The 24,515-nt window shown below is 48.1% G+C and overlaps 1 protein-coding gene across 50 annotated transcripts in view; it reads right to left on the minus strand.

Annotated features, from left to right (window-relative positions):
• The window catches only part of HHAT (hedgehog acyltransferase), a 322,109-nt gene that overhangs the window by 76,524 nt on the left and 221,070 nt on the right, over positions 1-24,515 (minus strand). For all 50 annotated transcript variants that reach the window (XR_014816614.1, XR_014816608.1, XR_014816611.1 and 47 more), the window contains one exon: positions 78-279. Coding sequence is in view for 40 of the 50 variants with exons in the window: in XM_084978138.1 (XP_084834264.1) it covers positions 78-279 (202 nt within the window). In the remaining 10 variants the exon portion in view is untranslated. The remainder of the gene's footprint in view (positions 1-77; positions 280-24,515) is intronic.

Genomic DNA, 24,515 nt, shown 5'->3' on the forward strand with positions numbered 1-24,515 from the left:
GACGGATTGCCTTCCCTCCCAAACCCAGCCCTTCTAGCTTGGCTGTCCCCTGCTGCGAACGCAAGGGCCCCGCTTACCAAGCTGTCCTGGATGGACGGTTTCTGCACCAGCCTCCGGACTCCGCTCTCCACGGTGACCCCCAGCCAGTTGAGTGCTGCCCAGCACCAGAGGTAGTCATTCCCACCATGCCAGTAGCTCACAAACGCAAAGGTCACTGCAGTGGAAAACAGTGTCCCCAGCAGGCCGTGCTGGGACCCGCCCACTGGAATGTACACATACCTGGAGAAAGAGAAAGGAGAGGCCGTCAGGTGCCATGCGGAGGCTGCCTCTCCACACCGCCTGCCCCCCGCTTGAGTCTCCTCTTCGCCACGTGCAGACACTGCCTGACTTCCCAGGAGTCACAGAGCCTTCCCTGAATTCTCCATCGCAGAAGGCGGGGGCTAACACCCAGGCCTCAGCTCTGAGGGGCATGAGGTGAAATGAACACACAGGCTCAAGAGCTCTCATCACCACAGCGAAACAGCACCTAGAGGAGGCAGGGAGTGGAGCCACAAATTCAGACCCCAAGAAGCCCAACCGCAGAATGGCAATTAAGCCGCTGGTTACGCAGGGACACCAACCTTCAAGGCAGGTATGTATTTCACAGCTCAAACTATTCAGTTTATGGCAAACCCAGTATTTAAGCACAATCACTGAATTCGGGCCCCTAGATGGCAGGAGCTGGAGGCAGAAGAGGGGCGCCTAGGCCAGTCCGCCCAGCTTTCCAGGCAAGCTGCCCAGAAGCAGCAGTGAATTCGCAAGTCAAGAGCAGAGCTCTGTGCTCACAGGGGAGCTGCAGTTAACACCAGAAGCACGGCCACCCCTCAGGCAGGCTCTGCGCTGCTGCGGGGACAGCTCTCTGACTACATCCAAGCTCAGCCAAGCTCTTCCATCACTCTGCCTCCCAGAGTGGGACCAAACTCCCAACGAGGGTCGTTAGGTTCTGCAGAGCTAGAAGTACACCCTCCTTGCCGCAGGCTCTTTAAAAAGCCCGTAGTCCTTTGTTTACTGCTGGTCAGTGCTTCTCTGTCCAACCTCCTTCCAGGACGGAGAAATCATTGTTTCCTGAATGTGCACTGCATCCCAGGCGCGGCACTGGACATTGACAGGTATCACTTGGCTTGATCCTTTGAAAGGTCTATACCTGCTGTGCCAGCAGGCCAACCCATTCCCAGGTTGTCCTGTGTTTGTGTGTATGTGTGTGTGTGTGTGTACACATATATACACACACACATATGTAATATAGGCCTCACCCACAGCATTCAGAAGTTCAGAAGTTGCCAGGGTCAGGGACTGAACCCATGCCACAGCAGTGATCTAAGCCACAGCAGTGAAAACACCAGATCTTTAACCCACCAGACCACCAGGAAACTCTGTTTATACCTTATTTAATATTTTGTCAGAAATGTTATTTTGAAAATCATGTTTGAATAGGGCAATTTCATAGGTAGATAAAAAAAAATACAAAAGAAAAACCGTTTCTGGAGTTCCTGTTGTGGTTCAGCAGTAACAGACCCGACTAATATCCATGAGGATGCTGGTTTGATCCCTGGCCTTGTTCAGTGGATTAAGGATCAGGCATTGCTATGTCTGTGGTGTAGGCCTCAGCTGCAGCTCTTGATTCATCCCCTGGCCTGGGAACTTCCATATGCTGCAGGTGGGCCCTAAAAAAAAAAAAAAAAAAAAAATCCTAAGTCAATAAATACTTCCAAAGACTATATGACTGTAAGACTTTTTAAATGTCCTCCTTTATTCTTTTTTTTTTTTTTTGTCTTTTTGCTATTTCTTGGGCTGCTCCCGCGGCATATGGAGGTTCCCAGGCTAGGGGTCGAATCGGAGCTGTAGCTGCCAGCCTACGCCAGAGCCACAGCAACGCGGGATCCGAGCCACGTCTGCGACCTACACCACAGCTCAGGGCAACGCCGGATCATTAACCCACCGAGCAAGGGCAGGGATCAAACCCGCAACCTCATGGTTCCTAGTCGGATTCTTAACCACTGCACCATGACGGGAACGCCTGTCCTCCTTTATTCTAATGTGCTCCAGTTTAGATGGTAAATTATACTATCAGCTTAGATAGCCCCACTTTTTTTGGCCATACTCGTGGCATACAGAAGTTCCCAGGCCAGGGATCGAGCTGCTACGGTGACAACATCAGATCCCGAACCCACTGCACCACAAGTGAACTCCATAGACAGCCCCACGTTCCAGGTGAGAACACGGAGGCTGGGAAGTTAACAGACCAGGGAGTCTGGGAAGGGGAAGAGCCTAGATGCACATCTGCATCTATGGCGCCAAAGTTAATGTTTTCCATCACACCTCTGGGTTTATTCTGAAAGCCCTCCTATCGCACACCTCAACCTGAAACAAACCAGAAAGCGTGTGAGAATGGAGACCTTTCAGAAACGAGCGAAGCTTGGAAAATACTGTCTCTTGCGCAAAAACAAGACCATCTTGACACCAGAGTTAGCAAATACGCAGCAAGCACTCACTGCAGATCTGCTGTCAAGCATTTATTCCGGCCTCCAGGGCAGCCCTGGCGTTATGAGAAACACGGAGACATAAGACAGTGTTCCTGCCCAAAGGACACGTCTAGGAGGTTGTGAAACACCAACAAACAAGTGCTGGCATTAAGCTGACATGGGCCTGGTTTGCTCTGTGACATGGTACAGAGTAGACCTCGAGGGCTTAAGAGTGTGCAGGAGAACAAGGTAACTGGAGGCCAGTGGGACACGGGAGGCTTAAGGGTAAGGTCCCCACGTTAGCAAGGCCTCAAGGATGAGGTTTGTTTAGCAAAAGGGGAGAGGCTGGGTGCTGCATCTCGGACCAAGAGAGGCTGGGCAATGAGCCAGAAAATCCAGACAGCCCAGCCCCGGTGTTTTATTTGGCGGTCTGCTGCCCCCTAGAGGCTGCTTGGTTATTGGTGTAGAACACTCTGCAGAGGCCCCCACGGGACCACAACTCCCTTCCTCCTGTGGGAAGGTAACCGCGCCCCCATTCTGGCACTCGAGCCTAGGAAGGGTGCACACAGGAAAACAATGGGGTTGGTCCAACCAAATTCAAAAGGCTAAGGAACAACTGCTGCTTATGGAAACTTGGCAGATAATCGTTTTATAAAACAAGTTAATTCCAATCCTAATACTCTTCTCGCCCAACACGTGTGTTTCACATTGAGATTTTTACTGTATTTCGCGATATTAAAGTGAACTGCACTGCCCATGTCAGAAAACCCAGTATAAAATAAAAGCCTGTCATCGTCCACTTCAATGGTCCTTAATATCGGACTCAACTCCAAAAAGAACACGTTTTCAAGCATGTGACAAGGAAGCCTCTAGCCTCATAATTACATGCGCAGCTATTTTAGGCATCTCTTGGCATCGTGGCTTTGTTACTTTGCCTTCAAAAGTGACAGCCGACAAAAAAACTCTGAGAATTCCTTTATTCCAGAAACTCATATACAGAAGGTCTCCGGGGACATGAGCCTGCTCGCTTTCAACCCGAAGCCTGGAAGACAAAAATCCCTTCTTTGCTCTTAATTTCTAGACAGCAGTAGGTACAGCAAGAAGAAGAGTGAACACGTTTTCTTTTACAAATTCTACCAGGCTCGTGTCAGTTCCGTGATGAATAAAAACAGAAATAACGTCTCTTTGAGAAAAGCATGACCCCACTTCCCGAGATCCGCCACACATGGAAACTGATTTCCCAGTGGAAGAAAGCCTTCAGCACCACCTTCTTAGCAGAGCAAAAATAAGAAAGATGTTTCCCTCTCAGTGGCTGTGGGAGCTGGGATCTGCACAAGGCCTGCTCCGTCCAATCTGGTTTCGTGGGGCCACTGCTTACGGGGAATGTTGCTTCAGATGGTTACCGTCCATCCAAAAGCCACCTTCTTCATTTGAAACCATCTCACGCAGGAGTTCCGGTCGTGGCTCAGCGGTGTAGGTCACAGGTGTGGCTCAGATCCCACGTTGCTGTGGCTGTGGTGTAGGCTGGCAGCAACAGCTCCCATTCGACCCCCAGCCTGGGAACTTCCATATGCCACAGAGGGGCCCTAAAAAAATAATTTAAAATAAAAAAAAAATAAAAATAAAACCATCTCCAGAACCAATGCGACACAGCAAACCCCCAACTCAGGAGGAGGAAGCTCTGCCTTATGCATACGGTTGATGTCATTAACACAACTTTGCAAGGAACTAATGGCCAAGCCGATTTTTCATGAGAGGTAGAATCGGAATCTAGAACTTTCTAGTTTCAGAGTCCCCAGGCCTGTCTTCTATGAAGCCATTTACTGCAATGGGTGCATTTCTTGGTGATATGTTCCTTTTCTTCAACCAGATCTTCAAAGCTGTCTCTGCAGAAACATCCACCAGTATTTCATTAACTGAAGAAATACCCTCTGTGGGAAAGGAGGCTTGTGAGGGGACCATCTGGTCAAATTTCCAAAACAGGCAACTTTCTCCAAATTTTTTTTTTTTTAATGGTCATACCTGTCACATATGGAAGTTCTCAGGCTAGGGGTCAAATCGCAGCTGCAGCTGCCAGCCTACACCACAGCCACAGCAAGGCAGGATCCAAGCCACATCTGTGACTTACACCACAGCTCATGGCAACACCAGATCCTTAACCCACTGAGCGAGACCAGGGATCAAACCTGCCTTTTCATGGATACCAGTCGGGCTCTTCATCCACTGGAGCCACAATAGGAACCCCTAAACTGTAAAATTCTTTTAGGCAGTTTGAGATATGTGAGATGTGTGTGTGCGCGCACACGCATGTTATTACATAGTCACTAGTCAAAAGTGCTTTCCTAACAAACATGATTTTTATTTATTTTTCATAGTCTTTGAAAGCTTTTACATTTGTAATAAATTGTCACCACTGTCACAGACTTACTAAGAGAAATTAGGAAACAAGGAAGGATTATAAGAACCTACCCACGTTATTGGGCAGACTTCAGAAGACACTTGTTCCTAAGATATCTAAGGATCCTGAAGTCTCTCCAGACTTTATAATCCTACTTCCTCTATTAAAGTCAACATTATGTGCCCCAAAGCTCTGGACCTATTCCAACCCCAAGAGATTTCGGAAATTCCGAGTGCTAGCCTTTTAAAGACCAGAGCCTTTAACAGCTGGGAAGGGCAAGGCTCTGGGTTGCATTTCATGGACGGGAAGGTGACCCCCACCTTGGCTTCACCTGGCCTCTGACTTGAGTTCCTGCTTAGAACTCTTGCAGAGGTGGCCATGCTCCCCTAAACCCAGCTCTCACAGGCAGTGGCTTCCAGGAGCCAACCCTGGCTCTGGCTTTGGCCTTGGCTCACATTTGAATTCTTTTTCTCACAGCTCAGTGGTGAGCCAACAGGCAAATCCCCACCCTCTAGGGAGTGGACAAAGGCCTGGGGTGTCATTCTCGGGAAGGAAGCTATATATCTACCTAAGTTTTCAAAAGAAGGTGCACACAGAAAATAGCCTACTTTTAATATTTTTCTGCACAGAACAGATCATAATGGAATTTTAATGAGCAAAAACTAGCAGGTGGTTGATGGGTAACTGCGGACCTTGTCATCTCCAGAAGCCTAAGAGAGGTCCGCTTTCAAAGCAGAGGGCATATCTGAGTTGGGCTGGTTCTCAGCTCCTTTACTGAGAGATGCTGGCTGAAAGTTTCATATGCGACTCTCAACAATTATCTATTAAAAATGCTATGTCCTATTTGGCAACAGAACATTGTGGAATTTATAAAATAGAGATTATAAACTCAGGCTATATTTAGTCTACATTTAAACTTCTAGGTTCATGTAATTAGATGCCAACATTTTTTAAAATTAATCTTTTTATTCCACAAAGCCAGAAGTTCAGTGGGTTAGAAGCACTGAGCTGATGAATTCAAGCCTATAACTTACATCCTAGAAAAAGACTCAACTTTGTTTTTGTTGCAGGAAGGGGCACCCTTTCCAGAGAATGAAAGAAGGCTCTTGTCTAACACTCAGAAATGAATTATCGGAGGAGACACACATGCTGACAAAGCAAAAGGCTTTATTGGGAGAGTTCCCCCTGTGGCTTGGCAGTAAAGAACCCGACTAGTATCCATGAGGATGCAGGTTCGATCCCTGGTCTCACTCAGTGGGTTAAGGATCTGGTGTTGCCATGGGCTGTGGTGTAGACTGCAGATGCAGCTCAGATCTGATGTTGCTGTGGCTGTGGTGTCGGCCACTGGCTACAGCTCCCATTTGACCCCTAGCCTGGGAACTTCCATATGTCGTGGGTGTGGCCCTAAAAGACAAAAAGAAAAAAGACTTTATTGGGAAGGGGCACCAGGGTAGAAAGCAGTAGGGTCAAAGGACCCAGGAGAACTACTCTGTCACTTGGCTCACAGTTTTATGGGAATGGAATTAGTTTCTGGACTGTCTCTGGTCAGTCCTCTTGCTCAGCCCGTATTTGGCCTGACTCAAATGGTGCAATGGGCATCTCTCAGCCAAGAGGGATTCGGCACCAAGGATTCTGAGAGGCTGGCAGGACATATTATGGACTGGCATCTCTTCCCACCTTTGGGCCCCTCCCAAATTCTCCGAGTTTTCGGTGGCACCACCACGTTGGAACTTCCTGTTGTGAGATGACTCATGCACGTGGTTATTATCATGGCCTGGCCAAGGCAGGCATTTTTGGTCAGTGGTCCCCTAACACCTTCGTAGACAAAACTCCAAACTCTAGCTCCCCAAAAGCTCTATCTTCCTCACTGCAGAAGGGGATGAAAGAGCATGAGTGGCTCAGCCCTGCAGTCATTCCACTAGAATACGTCCAAGCAGCAGCAGCAGCAAATCACGGGACAAGAAAGGAGCCAATAACTGGGAGCTGGAGACATGGCCTGGTCCTGCTCTGCCATTTACCAATCTCCGCAACTGTGACCTTGTCAACTAGGCCTGCTCAGCTTAAGTGTGTACACTGAGCATATACTGAGAGGCTAAAATCTTCTTTGGATAGGAGTTAATACAATGCATGTATAAGGAGTTTGGAGACCTTAATACTCTGCGTAACTGCCTGCAGACTTACCAGTAATGGGCCAGCAGCAGCACTCTTGCATTCAGGAAAAAAACAAGATGCCACTTTCATAATGATTCACATCCCTATATATTTCATAAGTATTTGGAGGCTCCTCCCTCCGGGCTGCTGGCTTAGGGATGTTCTCACTTAAAAACATTAGCTTTAAACATTCGGCCATCAGAACCAGGCCACTTAGTGCTATAAACGAGGAAACATGTTTCTCCTACTTTCCAGGCTCTTTGGCTGGTCTAACAATGGAAGTGACATAGGCACACTAAGAGGAGAAAAACAAATTTAATTACATGCAAGGGGGAGTTCACGAAGACAGTAAGACCCCAGGGCAAGGGTGGCAGTGGCGGCTCACATGCCCTCCTGAGCTGAGGAATGGGACAGGGCTCTGGGTCTCAACACAGAGGAGAGGAAGTCGCAAGACAATGACAAGTGGGCCCTGCCACACAGATGAAAATGTCATCTCTGGTAATAGCTATTTTTCTGGCACAGGCCCCCCGATCCAAATTCTTTTAGATAGTTAAGTTGGAGGGACGTTTTTGAGTCTGCTGAATCTTTTTCTTTTTTTTTCTTTTTACTGTTACACCCAGAGCATATGGAAGTTCCCAGGCTAGGGGCTGAATTGGAGCGGCAGCTGCTGGCCTACGCCGCAGCCACGCCAGATCTGAGCCACATCTGCAAGCAACGCTGGATCCTTCGCCTACTGAGGGAGGCCAGGGATCAAACCCGCATCATCACAGAGGCTCTGTCGGGTCTGAGCCACAACAGGAACTCCCTCTGCTGGATCTTGATTTCCTTCAGCTCAAAATAATCCACATGCAAAAGCGGCATCTTTTTAGGGTGGTTTATTCTGCTCCTCTTCAAAGCTATGGATTCAGTACCCAAGAGGACCTGACGACTAGGTTTAACCCAGATCAGAGCCAGGTGTTTTCCAAATATCTGATATTGGCTACAGAAGGGTCTACAGAGGCCAGGTGGGCTGGTCAGGCTACAGCAGCCTCTACCACAACTTGGTCCATTACCCAACAGTCGACCTTCCAATCACTGGAGCCCTTCCATTCTGGTCCCCTCTTATCTACACAGTACAAGAGTCCCCTGACCAGGTCCTTTCCTTATAATGGGGGGCTGCTGGGTAGGCCAGAAAGCGCTTACACAAGTTTACTCTTTCAACCCATTTAAAGCAGCCTAATAATATTCCAGAAGGTTAGTGTGTTGGTGATGTATGAGTCTTTGCAGTATTACAATCTTTTTTTTTTTTGTCATTTTAGGGTTGCACCCCCAGCATATAGAGGTTTCCAGGCCAGGGGTCGAATTGGAGCTGAAGCTGCCGACCTACGCCATAGCAACAAGGGATCTGAGCCGTGTCTGCAACCTACGCCACGGCTCACAGCCACGCTGGATCCTTAACCCATGGAGCAAGGCCAGGGATCAAACCTGCCTCCTCATGGATACTAGTCCGGTTCATTAACCACTGAGCCACAGCAGGAACTCCACGCAGTTTTATAATCTTTATGCTTCCAGACTGAAAAAAACACACATTAAGTCTTAAGATGCCATATGCTTCAAATCAAGCTTCCGGTCCCAAAGGAGGGATGGGACGGGCCAGGGCAAAGTGAGCACAGAAAAGGGTGTATCATTTCCCTCCACGGGGCTGCTAACCCTCTTCTGCTTGCGAGCACACACTGCAGCCTCATCCATCCCCAGGGTTCCCAGGCCCATATCTATTTGGGGCTATAAATAAACACGATATAAAAAAGATTCTTTGGAGGTTTGAGCAAAGGAGACAAGAGCAGCAGTTTGTACTCTTTAGTGCTGTAGAGTCGCTAATAAAAAGGTCCTCCAAGCCTCAGTTTAATAACCACCAAGATTTCCTGGCTGCCTGCCTGTCTTCCCATCTTCCTCCCAAGAGGATGCTGAAAGCATCTTCAATCTGCCCCAGGCCAGACCAATAGGGGATGGTACAAGACACCAGACAAAAACAGGGCAAACGCAGATGTCTGTAGGATGCGTGTGATTCCCTGTCTTATACTCAGAGGGAGAGAGTTCAGGAAGAGACCCCACCCTCCCCTGCTCCTAACGCGCTCCGCAGTCGTTGCTCCATCAGCAGATTCTCAAATCCAGCATGAACATTCCCATCGTCCGGAACACATATCTCCTCCTATGAGCAATTCTATCATTTCTCCTGTGTGCTCCCTTCTGATCTCTGTCTCTCACCCCCATCCCATTCGGTGCCACCCCTGCTGGTCCTCCTCTTCTCACTCATTTATCACAGCTGCTAGGAAAACGATGACTATAAAATAAACACGTACAACGAAAAAATGACTGTGCTGGAGCAATGCCTTGGGGGTCTCTGGAAGAATGTGCTCTGAAACAAGAGTAGTAAAGAAATGCCTGCCTGGATGCTGACGCATTTCATTCTTCATCTGCGTCTGTGGGGTGACCCTTCTGAGACAGCCAGGCTGGCCAGGGCCCCACAGAGGCTGGCCCATGGCCTTGACAGGTGTATACTCTGCGTTCCCATGGTGACACAGTAGCTCACATAATAAAAGCCCAGCAAGTGAGGCTTTCAGGCAAAACCAAAAATGAACTGCTGAGGCGAACAAGAGGCAAATTCTGTGTCCTCCAGAAGCATCCAGTTTGACAACGGTAGTCCTTGCCCTCAGGGGCTCTGCTTAGAGTGGATTCCCGTTGTATTAAGCCCTAAATTAAAACCCTTCAGCCTGGCTTTTTTAACTTTAATTTTCTTGGAGTATTGTGGATTTACAATGTTGTATTAGTTTCAGGTGTACAGCCAAGTGAATCAGTCGTACATATAAAAATATCCATTCTCTGTTGCCATATAGGTTATTACAAACTATTGAGTAGATTTCTCTTTGCTCTACAGCAGGTCCTCATTAATCATCTCTTTTATACAGTGCTGTGTATGTGTGATTCTCACCCTCCCAATTCTTCCCTCCGCCAACAGTTTCACGGACGGCAACCATAAGATGGGCTTTGAAATTTGGGAGTTTGTTTCTGTTTTTTTTTTTTAAGTAAGTTCTTCTGCATCATTTTTATTAGATTCCACATATAAATTATATCAGAGGATACTTGTCTTTCTCTGACTTTACTTAGTATGACAATCTGCATCCACATTGCTGCAAATGGCATTATTTCATTCTTTTTTGTCATCCTGGTTTTTTAAAAGCCATTCTCCAACTGGCTCCCTCCTACAGCAACAATTCCATCTTATGAGTCTCCAAAAGAGGTTTTTTTACTCCGATGAATGGACTTCATTCTCAGACAAGTCTGGGCCCTACCACCATGCCAGCCCAACCCTCCTGCATGCAAGACCCCCCCACCACCACCTCCCAGGTGTCCTTTCCGCCACTTGATCTTTCAAAACCGGCTCAGCCTTCAGGAAAAGTTCCCCAGCTGAGCCCGCTCAGTGCTGGGGTCTGTTGAGTCCGTATCTCTTCAGTATGCACGTGTTCATCTTAGGGCTGAGTTCTGTCTTCGCACTTGCTGCTCTGTAGCACTTCTGAGCCACCGCATCTGGTCTGAGGGTACACAGGACACCCCACCTCATCATCAAGATGTGGATCAGACGATCGTAACATTTCTCTTTTTATTTCCCCCAGAGTCTAACTTCCCCGCTGAACTCGGGGGGCTGCTCAGTAAACCCTGATCTGCTGCCTTCTCCTCCTGTGCGCTTCCTCATCCTCCTCATTTTCTCCGACTCATTCACTCACTTCCCTCCTCCTTGCCCTGTCACTCTCCACAAGCAAAAGAGGAGTCTCGCTGGAAAGAGTGGCCTCGTGAGTAAATGGCACTGATCACGTCTGCCGCCGCCACGTTCTTCTCTAAAGTGCGGTGGGCTTTGGAGGGTGATATTTACAAAGTCAGACTAAATCACAGGTGCCACCTAGAGGTGCCCCTAAGTGAGGGGTCAGCTGGCAGGGACCGAGCGATGGGGCGGGTACCAACTCCAACTTCCCCAGGAAGATGCCAGGACTGCCCAAAAGAAAAGGGAGATTTAACCAAAAAGCAAAACTTCAGGGTGAAATGTTTTTCAAATGAAAGCGCCCGAATTAGGAGGTTTAAGATTTGTGATATTAACTTTAAAAGCCTGAAATGAAACCAGGGACACACCCGTCAGTATAAGATGCATGTGAGGGAGGGCGTTCATGAGGCCAAGGGGACTGTGGCTTTGGCCCTTTGCTGGATGGCTTGGCTTAACTGTTCTGACAAAATCGCTTCCTCTGCCATGACTGTCACTGCCTGCGCCACTGGGTACATCAGCCACAAGAAAAGTAGTGAGGGGTCAGGGCCATTGTTGGAGGCAAATGCATGAATGCACACGCACACACACATACAGGCACACACACACTGGGTCCGATGCCCAGACAGAGAGGAAAATGGGAGAAAATGCCAGCAGGTGTCATACAGGCACCCCTTTCAAAACACCGCCCTTCAAGACTGCTTTCAGGAGGAAGAAAAATAAAGGTGTCGGGGCCAAAGTGATATTCCAAAAATAATCAAAGAGCAAGGGTTGCTGGTGGTAAGAAAGAGGCTGCTCCCTCTCTGGACTGAAATCAGCACTCTGGCAAATCAGCTTTGACAGGACGGTTTCAACTGCCTCTTATTTATCATAATGATGACCCACAACCTACCAGACATGATACCTCTTAAGGCTGGCGCTGGAAGGGAAAACTGATAATGCTTGGGTCTGGGCATGAATGACAATCAACCTGCAGCAGCGTCCAACCAACCCACACCAGTGCAACACTTACGGAAACAAAGCCGGCCCATCAACCCATGCCCGGGAAACAACGCCCCAGAAAGCATTTTCCCCTTAATGCAGTGAGAGCCGTGCGGAGGACGCTGCGTATTCAAAAGATGCTATGGTAATTGAATGAACTCTGGAGTGCACACTGAGACATGAATATTTTAAGAGGCGGCATTTTACAGAGACAGTCTAAGGATGACATTCAACGTGTGTCGCAAAAGGCAGGGTCACCTATAGACTAAAAATGCCACCACTCGTGCCATAGAATCATAAGAAATTCCAAGATGTCAGCGGTGGAACTGGGTATTAACATGGTAATGCATGTTAGGAACCAGCCATTTCCCAGAGGTTGGAGAAAGAAAAAGACACAGGAATGGGACTTTGCTCCCCAAGCTCCCTCTCAAGTGCGGTCAAGATGAAGAAGCTGCACGGGCTGGAGAACACTCTGCTTGCTTTGCCTTATCCCTGCGAGAGGCAGGCAGAGAGGAGGGTGGGTAACCAGGCGCTCTCCAGCGACCCGTGACCCACGTCGCTGCAGAGAGAAGCCAGGTCTTAAGACTGCTGAGAGGCGGCTGGGGTTCAATACAGAAGTGCTGCTGCCAGCGCTGCCCTCCCACCCCATGGTCCTGCCTCAGCCCCTCTATGATGCTGCCGCCTGAAGTGGGCCATTTAGACATGGACATCCAGAGGGACTGCTGAAAACTGCACATCAAAGCAGAAGGAACTACACGCAGCCTAGAGACGTAAACAGCATGCACGTGCTGGGGGGTGCAAGGGGGAAGGAGGGCTTGGGTCTACAGAGCGCCCCCCCCCCCCCCCCCCCCGCTGAGGATTCGAGAGAAGGTCACACCTGAGATGGAGACAGAAGGGACTGCAGAGAGAAGGCGAGGCTCCATCTCGCCTTTAATGACTAGTTAACATCAATTTCAAAAGAGCCCTATTAAGGCTGACAGTCTCCCCAAAGCCAGTGTCAGACAACAAAGTTGATCATGGCCTTCTTAAAGCTCTCGGAGGAAAAAAATATTAAAAGTTGACAAATTTGGGGGAGTCCCTATCATGGCTCAGTGGTTAACAAACCCAACTATGATTCATGAGGACGCGAGTGGAAACGAATCCAACTAGGAACCACAAGGTTGCAGGTTCGATCCCTGGCCTTGCTCAGTGGTTAAGGATCCAGCGTTGCCGTGAGCTGTGGTGTAGGTCACAGACGCGGCTTAGAGCTAATGTTGCCGTGACTGTGGTGGAAGCTGGAAGCTGCTGCTCTGAGGCGACCCCTAGCCTCGGAACCTCCATATGCCGGTGCAGCCCTAAAAAGACAAAAGACAAAAAAAAGTTGACGAATTTTTTAAAAACATAACCTTACACTTCCGTTTGGAAAATCTCAAGGGCAGGCTCCAGAGAGACATTTGGGCACATGATACATGAAATAAAGTAAGGCTTTCTTAATGCATTACCTGAGACCCAAGGACTTCTAGATGTCACATCTCGAAGTTGCCCAGGCATGCGCACTCCTGGGCCTGGCAGGCAGCACCCTGGGGACATGCCAGACCCTGCTTCCACCTCCACCACCCTGAACCGCTGTGACCCCAGCAGGACCACAGAGCTTCCATCCAGGAGGTACATTTATAATCTGCATCCAGCTCACTTCATAGGATTGCATGGGATGATCAAAGAAGGCAAGCAGATTGCAAAGAACCAAAAATTGATGTAAAACAAATTATTACACAAGTAGCATACAGATAATAATATGTTAGGGTTACTGTTATCCATAATAATCAAAGAAGGAATTTCCACTGAATTAAATGTTTTTCTTTTTCTTAAACATTCTTGTTTTCTTCAATCATTTTTATTTATTTATTTTACCTGCAGCATGTGGAAATTCCCTAGCCAGGGATCGAACTGATACCACCTCTGCCACCCAAGCCACGGCAGTGACAATGATGGATCCTTAACCTGCTGTGCCACCAGAGAGTTCTTTTCCTTTTTCTTTTTCTTTTTTTGTCTTTTTAGGGCCATACCTGAGGCATATGGAGGCTCCCAGGCTAGGGGTTGAATTGGAGCTGCAGCTGCCGGTCTACACCACAGCCACAGCAACGCCAGATCCACACTGCAACTGTAACCTACACAGCAACGGATCCTTAATCCACTGAGCAATGCCAGGGATTGAACCTGCATCTTCATAGAGACAATGCTGGGTCCTTAACCTGCTGAGCCATGATGGGCACTCCTCCTCTGGGTTCTAATTCCACCTTCACTTACTAGTTAGGGTGCTGATGGGTAGAGTGGAGGTAACAGAACCCACTTCAGAGCGATGTCCTAAGGATTAACTGGGCTATTAAATGTAAGGACCTCAGAACAGTGCTGGGCATCCTGCAAGCACCCAACACATGTCACATGTCAGCTGTGACAAGGACGCCAATAAAAAGGAAAGCAAGGAAGCCTGCTCCTCTCTCCAAAGCACGCATACCCTCCCATCCACAGCAACTTCAGAATTCTCCGCCCAGCGCCACCTCCACCCTCGGTGATTGGATTAAAAAGAACTTCCACAAAGCCCTCCATTTTTTACCACCATTCTATGCTTTCATAAGCTCAATAAGTAGGAGTCCCAGATGTCAACCATCCAGATTAGAAAAATACACTGTTACTCCCTATACCCTCTCTAATCAGCATTTATATGATTTGTATGGCTAGTCTATTTTACACTAAAGGGTGTTAAATAGCAGCAAATTCCCAACCTCCTAAGAGTTCAATAGCTACCTAAAATTGAACTGGGTTATTGTAGGACATTTATGGGTTGTAATCCTGTAATTAAGGCTTCATCGGTCCTTGCAGTGCCGGTGCTCTGTAATGGTTGATATAATGGGATGAAGTTTTTGCCATATTCAGTTAATCCCTATCATATTCCTTCCTTCACTCACTCATTCCCTACTTTGGGCACCCACTAGGTGCCGGGCACTGGGCTAAGTCCTGGGGATACACACACTTCCATGGTGTCTCCGCAAAAATGCCAAGACACCGGATATCACCCATTTTTACCATCTCCAAGTGAACCTTCATTAAGGATTTATTGTGGCTTTTGGGTATTTATTAAGTGGCATTGTGCTGGGTATGATGAGAAATATAAAAATGCTAGACGCACAATCCCTACCTCTGTGGAAGTTATAATATGATTGATAGACCAAAAAATTGTTGAAAGAGAGAGCAGGGTGAGGCAGTGTGAGTAGCTCTGAAAGAGGGATAAGAATTAACCTTCATCCAGTACCTTCCATGTGCCAGCCGGCTGACGGGGCACTTGCCACATTTAAACCTATCAGGTAAGTTAAAAACTCCCCATTTTCCAGATGAGGAAAATTATTCAGTGAGTTTAGACTTGTACTCAGATCCATCTCTGAACCTGGCATCTTGTCACCAGACCATGCTAACTCTTAGCTCAACCTCTGCATTTAAACTTATGTGTATATTTATGGTTATTCATATAAAATGTGTGCAAAATGAAGCGCAGAATGGTTAAGTGCCTTGCTCATATTTTAAAACTACAAGCAGATTTATTTTTAAGAGTTCTTAGTCTTTTAATCCTGTAAATTCTTTATGAGTAGACCAATAGCTCCTCTCTCCGCCCAAAAAAAGTAGCCCATGATCACCCAGAACTTAGGCTAGGAAAGCAATTACCTGGTTCCGAAGGACTCACCCCAAATCTCAGCTGGGGACTGGAGTGTGGCAGATGATTCTGCATTAAACCAGGAGAGGAAGTGGCCCTTGTCACCATATCCCTCAATCCTTTCTCTGAGAAAAGCTATAGGAAAGAACCTTGCAGAGAACCGGACCCTCAGTTATCACTGACTTGGGTGATGCACTGACCTGTCTCTTTTCTAAATTCCTTTATTGAATCCTAACCGACTCCCAGGCCTTGGAGGCAATGGTATTAGGAGGTGGGGCTTTTGGGAGGCAATTAAGTCAGGAGGGTGGAGCCCGCATGAAAGGGATTAGTGCCCTTATAAAAGGAGTCCCAGAGAGCTCTCTTGTCCCTTTCACCCTGTGAGGACACAAGGAGAAGCCAGGAATCTGCAATTGGAAGTGCCCTCACCAGAACCTGACCTTGCCGGCACCCCCATCTTAGACTTCCAGCCTCCAAAACTGTGCAAAACAAGTTTCTGTTGTTTATAATCCACCTAGTCCATGCTCTTCTGCCACAGGAGCCCAAATGGACTCAGACAGTTTCTTCTGTCTCCACGATAAGGTCAGTGCTGCTCAGGGTTGGGTGTTTCTTAATTGTTTCTTAATCAGCGAAGCCCTCAAGGTAAAAAGGAACAAGTGGATCCACCCTGCTGTCCTCTGCTCGTGCTGATGACGCCACTGCTGCCCCCTTTCCACGGGCTCTTTCTAACCTATAATGAAAGTCCACTGCAAACCATGTCTCAGAACAATCCCATCTCAGGGAAACCAACAAAAGTATGAGAGAGCCAAGACACATGCATCCCCAGTTTTAAAACTGTTTTAAACTCTTGACTCAGAGGAAGTGAAATATACTCTCATCCTTTCCTCCCTGGTTCATAATCCTGACAGAGAAGGAGCAGGAAGTGAATTTACTCAAGAACCAAATACCAATTTGAAGGTGGGGCCTGGTCCTTAGAGGGATGCCAGAGAGAAACCACTGGACCGAGCATTCCCAGGTGATTCTAGGAGTCCATGGGGAAGGAAAGCACAGGAAATCTCTACAGAGGAGCAGAGCTCTGAGGTGGCTCAAACCAAGAGGAAAAACGCTGGTCCCATGAAGCGGCCTTGAAGGGCCTTCTCGTGTCATGGTGGACTGAGGCCCTCATTCCCCCGATCACCACCCAAGTCAATGCAGACCAGTCAGGTTCTCGGCCTCATCAGAAATACTTCTGGGTGGAAATTAACTTCTCAGATAATACGTAATGGAGTCTGGAACACATTTTTCACTGATAATCTCACACACACACACACAAAAAATACCTTCACTTTCCTGGGTAGCAAAATGACTAGATGGCCGAAAGAAGGGACGAGCTGCCAGCAGAGGATCAAAATCAAATTAAAACTTGGTTGAGCACAGGTAGACCAGATCTGGCCTCTGCCTCTGACCTGTGGTCCCCAGGACCTTCAGCAGGAAGACCTGGCCATTGTTGTGGATGGCAGCCTCGTGTGGTAGAGAAACGTGGCTTTAGGAGTCAGACAGGCCTGGGTCCAGTTCCCAGCTCCACTACTTAAAACATCAGTGTAACTCTGCAAAGTGAGCTAAGATCTCTGTATATTGGGTGCTGAATAATATATGCTGAATGGAATTAAAAATTTGACCTATTACTAAATGCTGCTTCACATGAACCTTTTCTGACAAAGCTCTCCTCTAGCACTTAGAATCCACTCCACTGATTCAGCAGGTACTTACTGAGTGCCTAATGTGGCCAAACAGACAGAGATTAAATTGTTTATTTAGAATCATGAACAGAACAGAGACGGTCTCTGCTTTCATGAAGGAGTCTAGTGGAGGAGACTTAAAAAGGCAGACAAACGAATAGGTGATATGCTTTGATGCAGAATAATTTTGATTATACTCTTACTAGCAGTAATTAATAATACGTTCTGTGAAAAAATAAAGCAAGAGAAGAGGCTAGAGTGTGGCTGTGTAAGTTAGAATCTCACTGTGGATGACGCTGTGTTCTTCACGACTCTTTCCTGTGTGTTAACCCATATCCGGAACTAGAAGATAAACTGTTCATGGGCCTACAAATCATGCCAGTAAGTCTTTATTCCCTGTGACATCTATCAGAGAGCCAAGTACCCAGCAAATGCTCAACCAATCTCTATAACCGGCTAAAAATAAACTTGCTGAAGAGGATTCTGCCAAGTTAGATGTTCCCTAATTCCATGAGTTACTACTTGACGTCTTTATGAAATAAAGAGGAACCGTACAAACTCAGTCTCCTCACAGCTTCCTGGATGTAGCTTATGTGCTCGGCACCCTTGCAATTAAACTGACGTCAAGACAGAACCTAGGCTTCCACTTCCGTTTCTTTGGGCACCTTTCCCAAGGGCACTCCACCAAACCACCTGCCAGCCATCTGACCCCAACCCATGGATGCCTGGCCCCAAGAAGAACCTCTTTCCGATAGAGCTGTTCTGGGGCTATGAAGACAAGAGCAGAGACTGTTTACCCACATGGAAAGGAAAGTACTTTTCTTCCTCATCTTGCCAAAACTCACAAGCGCTTTCAACCTGAAATACCTTAAAACCGAGCAGAAAGCAGTAAGATGTAAAAGTTACCAAATCCACTTCCTAATGTGAGAGAAAGCCTTTTCTCCCCCTTCCCTGTCCCTTTTCCCAGCGGAATCAGCAAACACTACACACCACTCAAGTCAACAGAAACTGATTTATAAGATCCAAAGGCAAGTCCTGGCAGGTGGCATGTGTCTGATTTTTGGAACAAATGCATCCTTTGTCTCCAAGTAAAGTAACAAGAGAAAGAAACCCAGATAGGAGGGTCAGCCAGATAGGAGAACACTGCTGCAGCACTTTGCAAAAAGTCAAACTTTGGATCCCACTAAGAGGCCTTGAAGGGATCAAAAAGTCATCAGCCTTCAGCTAAAGCTCCCACTCTCCGGACTCCTTCTACAATACCAGGGGCTTTGGGAATCACATCTCGTATTTATTTAGCTTTCATCCAACCACCATTTGCTGGATTCCTTCTAGTAAAAGGCTGGATGCTAGGTGCTAAAGGATATTCAAATTTGAGTAAGAAGCAAGTGTCTGACACTTGCAATATAGTATTACCCCCCAACACAAAGTGGGATCAATCACTGTCATCACCTAAGCTCAAGATAAGCTCCGTGGGGATCCAGGTCCGTGTAAAGTACAGCCACTTGCCCAAGACACAGCTGGGCCAGCGGGAGAACTGCTCTTCTAGCCCTGCGAGGAAACGTGTCTGAATGTTCATGGAGACAGTGGCAGGTGGCCTGCTCTGCCCACACTCCTGTTCACACAGGTAATTCACCAGCACGTGGCCCACTCTTCCCTGACAGGAGCCAACAGTAAAAATCCCTGGCCCTGGGCATCTAGTACCCAGGCAGGAGGCATTCATCAGAAACGTGACGCGGGTGAGATCTTAAGGCTGCGGAGATTATAACTTGTGAACTCTCCAAACTGGGGATCATGGAGTTGGAAAGGTAGGGAGGGGAGGTTGGCTTATCTGGGAGTCATCTGTTACCCAAAGAATCTTTGACATGCGTAGGGGTATTTATTATAATGAACCAGCCCCTGACTCATGAAATCTTCTATCGGCATCACTTATCCAGCAATTTGCCAAGTGTCAGCGTGATGCACTGTACTCCTTCAATGAACTATATGCCCAAAGTTGGTCCCAGCGAATGTAGCCTCTCTTCCTGAGGTCTCTTTCTCAGCTAGGAGCCTTTGGTCTCGCTGGGCTTTTCTCCATGCTCCTTCAACACACTTGGGAGTCAGGACTGTGGGTGGGTGACAAACAGCGACATCTGCAGGAAACCTCACATGGATGTGGTCCCAGGCCCCTCCAACCATAATGCTGCACCCTCCCTCACGTAAGAGGATGAAATAAATGCCCATCTGGCCCTGCCGGAGGTCATTGACTTTGAGCTCTTTTTCCAGTGGTATTATGGTGCGTTTGATAAACTCCCTCTCCCGGAATGTAATCATACCCGTTGCGACTGGCCAGGTTAAGGATAAACTCTGTGGTCAACAAACTGTTACTCTTGGGCAAATGACATGAAGTTAAATTCCACAGTCTTGGTCTCATCAGTACCCGTCTCCACCTCAAAGAGCTAATCAACCACATCTAACAGACAGCAATCAATCTCATTGTATAACACGGCAGGAAAGCAGAGCTGGTGTGTGGGGCTTCAGCCCACTTCTGGGCCTGTGGGATGGTCTATGTGTGTATCAATGGAAGGAAGGTGACGACAGAAAGGCAGCGTCACACGTTGGCAGGATGACAGGGAGGGCAGCCCCCAGCATCCCTCTGAGCAACAGGGAGGAGTGGGAAACAGGACAGCTGTGCGTGCTTTCACACGTTCATGCACTGAACAACGTCTGGGGCTGGCCATGGCTACGGCATGTAGTGATAAGCAAAAGGGACACAGTGCCGCCCTAGTAGAACTGCTGCTTTAGCAAGAATGCAGTCAAACTGTAGAAGGTTTGGGGGTTTTGATTGTTTTAAGAAAACTGGGTGAAAGATAACACTGAAGAGGAAACTCTCTCTGAAGGCCAAGTGACAGGAGCAGGTGGTTGGTGGGACTTTGACTTGTAGCTGCTGCTCCCACACCCTGCCCTAAGCCTTCACCCCTCCCAAGAACTGGGGACTGGCTGAGAAAAGACAAGGATGGGGGATCTTGGGCATATATCTGGAGAAAACTCTAAGGTAAAAAGATATATGCACCCACTTGTTCACTGCAGCACTATTCACAATGGCCAAGACATGGAAGGGACCTAAATGTCCATCAACAGATGAATGGATAAAGAAGATGAGGAACATATTAGAGTGGAATATCATTTGGCCTTTAAAAGGATAAAATGATGCTATTTGCATCACACGGATGCAACTATAGATTCTCATACTCAGTGAAGTCAGAAAGAGAAAGACAAATATCCTCTGACATCACTTATATATGGAATCTAAAATATGATGCAAATGAACCTGTCCACAGAAGAGAAACAGACTCACAGTCATAGAGAACAGACTTCTGGCTGCCAAGGAGAAGGAGGGTGGGAGTGGGATGGCCTGGGAGTTTGGGATTGGCAGATGCGAACTATTATATATAGGATGAATAAACAACAAAGTCCTACTATATAGTACAGAGAAGTATATGTGACATCCTGTGATAAGCCATAATGGAAAAGAATATGAAAGAGAATGCATGTATAACTGAACAAGTCTGCTGTACAGTAGAAATTAACACAGCATTGTACATCAGCTGCACTTCAATAAAATAACTTAAAAAAAAAAAAAAGACAGGGCTTGGGGGTGGGGAGGAAGAGAAGCAAGAGAGTAGAGCAAACCAAGCCCTCTGCAGACTACAGGGCTGATTCTTCACAAGTCACTTTTTCAAATTAAAACTGTCATTGCAAAAAAAAAAAAAATTCTAGTGGAAGGAAGAGTGAAAGAGTAAAGAACAAAGATGGCTGCTCTTATGCAAACAGGGACTCCAAACATCAACATTAATAACCAGATTTATTGGTGGGAAGAAATTCCAATCAATACTAATCAGGCTCAGCTGGCCCCACTTCTTCTTGCCAGTTTAATAACACTTCCTGGCCCTTATCTGATTGGAGTCTGCACACACGCATACCAATGAGGCCACCAGCACAGAATTGAAGGCTGGGTTTCCTCGGGGCCTGATGGGCACCATTTCTGTTCCTGAGTGCCTGTCGGCCATATACAAGGCTCAGGCCATTAGTTCAGTTTGTTTGTCCGCTAGCCTCAAAACAACCCAAGCATTGGATCACTCCCTGTTGCCCAGTCCTCTTATCTGACGGCTACTAAAGATGGAGTGTGAGAGACTGGCTCGTGTGAAGAGGCACAACATCCCCTCTGAAAACAGAAAACCAGAGACTATGCCTTGTGACGGTGATTCACTGATGGGTTTTTCCGACATTTCCTAATGGCCCCAGCTTTTCTGTGTCATCCCCCCGAGAACTCCCACTGGTGGGTGCCACTCCCCGAACAGGAGCTCAGCCCAATCCCAGGACCTCTCAGGCCATTATGACCTACGACTCCAATCTCATACATGATTTAAAACTAATCTTTATCCTGTCTCCCCAGCACAGGCTGGATCTACTGTATGTTCTACCAGCTGGGAGAGGAGGGGAAGAGGGTCCTGGAGGCACGGCTTTCTCCTCGCCTAATGCGTGCTTCACTTTTGGTGTCAGGGGTGGGATCATGGAAGGAACAGGTAGAGAGAGTTCTCCTCAGGTGAGTGCTGACAGCAAGCAGGCATGCCTCTTTCTCTGGGCTGTCCCCTTTCTTCAAACTGGCTGATGGTTATTTTTTCCTGGTGGCAAAATGTGTCCAAGGGCCAGGCTTTTGTAGTTGGTAGCAGGGTGTGGGCATGAGACGTCCGCCCAAAGTTCATAGGCCTCCCGTCCTTTCTCTTGTCTTTCTCAGAGGAAACCCAACCCATATCCTCTTGTTTCTGGGACTCCTTGTCTGGTAGGAAAGCTTCTTGGCAGAAGAATGGGGGTGAAGGGCAGAAGAGAAGATGCCAGAAAGATGGCTGAAACCCAGCCACCTTCCAAGGGGCCCATTCAAAAGACATGTACCTCAGGTATTCTAGCCTTGCCAGATGGCTGCAGAGCAGACTGCTGATGGCATTCCTTTCCAGACCATCCATTTTTCTCCTGCCCCCATCTACGAACCACAGCAGCTTTGGGATTTTGCAAACCTGGTGACCTGACAACTTTCAGAGGTAATAACTAGCCCTGACTTAAGCAAGGGGGAAGAGTTTGGGGCACCCCCAAGCTTTACCAGTTATTTTCTTGGGGTCTTGCTCACTCGGCTTCGGAGCAGGGAAATACTTCTCCTTCCCTGGGATGGGATTGGAGGAAAGGAAGAGCCTCTATTTATAAATATCTGACTTTTCTCCCTGAACCCCTTCCTCTCTTCCAGTCTCTGGGAAGATGGCAGGAGGGATGTGTAGGGCTGCTTCTCCAACTCGGGACTTTCGAGAAGCCCTGGCAGCACACTCTGAAATTAAATGTGGGGAGAACTGCCTCTTGTCCCAGCTTTGGATCTTTACCAGCTCCCCAGAATAAAAAGAAAAGTCTCTCTTGGCATCACATTCCAATGGCTACCCACCCTTGGCTCAGAGCCACAGACCACAGGGGGCACCTGGAGGAAGACGGGGTGGTCCCCATGTAAATCCATCCATAAAGACAGGAAATCCAGGAGAACCCACTCTTCTGGCCACAGTTTAAGGATGGCATCTTCCCACGTAAAGGACCCCAGCAGCTTTACAGGCTTAAGCTGAAACCTACCTCTCCCTCCCCAGCATCTCCCCTACACACACCAGCAGTGCACAGATACACATGCTCATGGCACCTCCACAGATTCATACACACATACACATGCACACACACACAGGGTGGCCTGGTTTCTGGATAGAGGATGGTGACTTTGTCCCCAAACCCTATAAAGAGCCCTGACCGAGACTTCACTGAAGGCACTCTCTCGGCCCTCAGATCTACAGCAGCATCAAAGCACAACACCCCAGCGAAGCTTGTCTTCCAGGCCAGGAGGACAAAGCAGCAAACTGAGGTTAGGCCCTTAGCCGAATTAGAGAGGTTTTACCTGGAAGTCACTCAGTCATTCATTCAGTGATTCATTCGACAGTATTTTTTTTAAGCCCTGCCTTACACTCTAGAGGGTACTGAGGATGCAGCAGTGAACAAAACTCTAATTACACAATTAGAACAGGGGGTGTCCTCATCCTAAAATTATTAAGCCAGGTGTTTTTATTCCTACCACTCCTCCTTCTCCCATTACAGTCTCTGAAAATGCCTAGACGATCACAGGCACTCGCCACCCCCACCCCCCCAGCACACACATACACTGTCCGTAAACACACCAGCCCTGGGTTTCACTCACTCGCTCACTCACTGCAAGGCTTTACATGCCCGTGATGTATGACAACATAAACAGAGCCTGTTCCTCCTGAAATTTTCAATAAAAAATACCGATCTAAGTGATGAATCTTTTACCCAGAGAAGAAAACCATTTCAGGGCCATTTCTAATAACACGTCCACCTCAGACAGGAGTGGGAGGGAGAGTAATGAGGCGGATAAGTACCAGCATGAGCAAGGGCCAGGCCAGGGGATGGGATGGAGCCCCAGCAGCTCAGAGCCCAGCCCTGTTTGCAGAGGAAGACACCAAGGCCAGCGCAGACGCGGAGAGGGAGAGGGAGCCCGTGAAACGCCATGAATAAGCAGCTGCGATTCCAAAACGCAGAGGGGTTTGGGCTTCACGGCTCTGCACGTCCTCCTGTTTCTAAAGCGTCTCTCTTCTGCCTTCGTGGTGGTGTGTCCACTGTCTCCATGACCCCAGAAGTGCCTCCCCAAGAAGAAATGACGCCCCTCTCCTCTGCCTGGAGGGTTCCTGAGGAAAGGGATGCTGCGTAGCCTCTCCCCACCCCAACCCCCCCAGGAGGGTCTGAAGGCAGAGGACAGAGGCCCCCCCCCACCCCGGTTTTGGAAGTAAACAGGTGCACAGGACATGGTGCTCCTTTATTGCTGTGGGTCAAGAAGCCAGCCTCAGTCCCCTCCCCGTGAGCAGCCCTGAGGCCACCGGGGGGCAAGAAGAAACCTATCTGCCTCCCCACTTCAGCCCCCCGATCCCATCTGCTGTAGCAGTAAAAAGACGCTGCAGAATAAGCAAAGACGGTTCACAGCCACTGGAATGAGAGAGAAACGGCACAGAGCTCCTCATTCAACCTGTGCTCACGGAGCCCAGGAATTGCAGTCAGTGCCAGAGGAGGAGGACTTCTGCGGCCCTCGGGGAGCTCACTGCCCGGTCAGGGAGCGGGAGGGGGACAGCCTTGGCCAAGCATCACCCCTCCAGGGAATGCAGAGGCCACAGCACACATCCCCACACCCATCTGCCTTGCCTTCCCGGTTGCTCACAAGAGGCGG

The sequence above is a fragment of the Sus scrofa genome, chromosome 9 (genome assembly GCF_054392235.1).
Source record: "Sus scrofa isolate SSC_HxYL_T2T_F1_AM1 chromosome 9, Sscrofa_HxYL_maternal_Yorkshire_Landrace_v2.0, whole genome shotgun sequence".
Taxonomy (NCBI): domain Eukaryota; kingdom Metazoa; phylum Chordata; class Mammalia; order Artiodactyla; family Suidae; genus Sus; species Sus scrofa.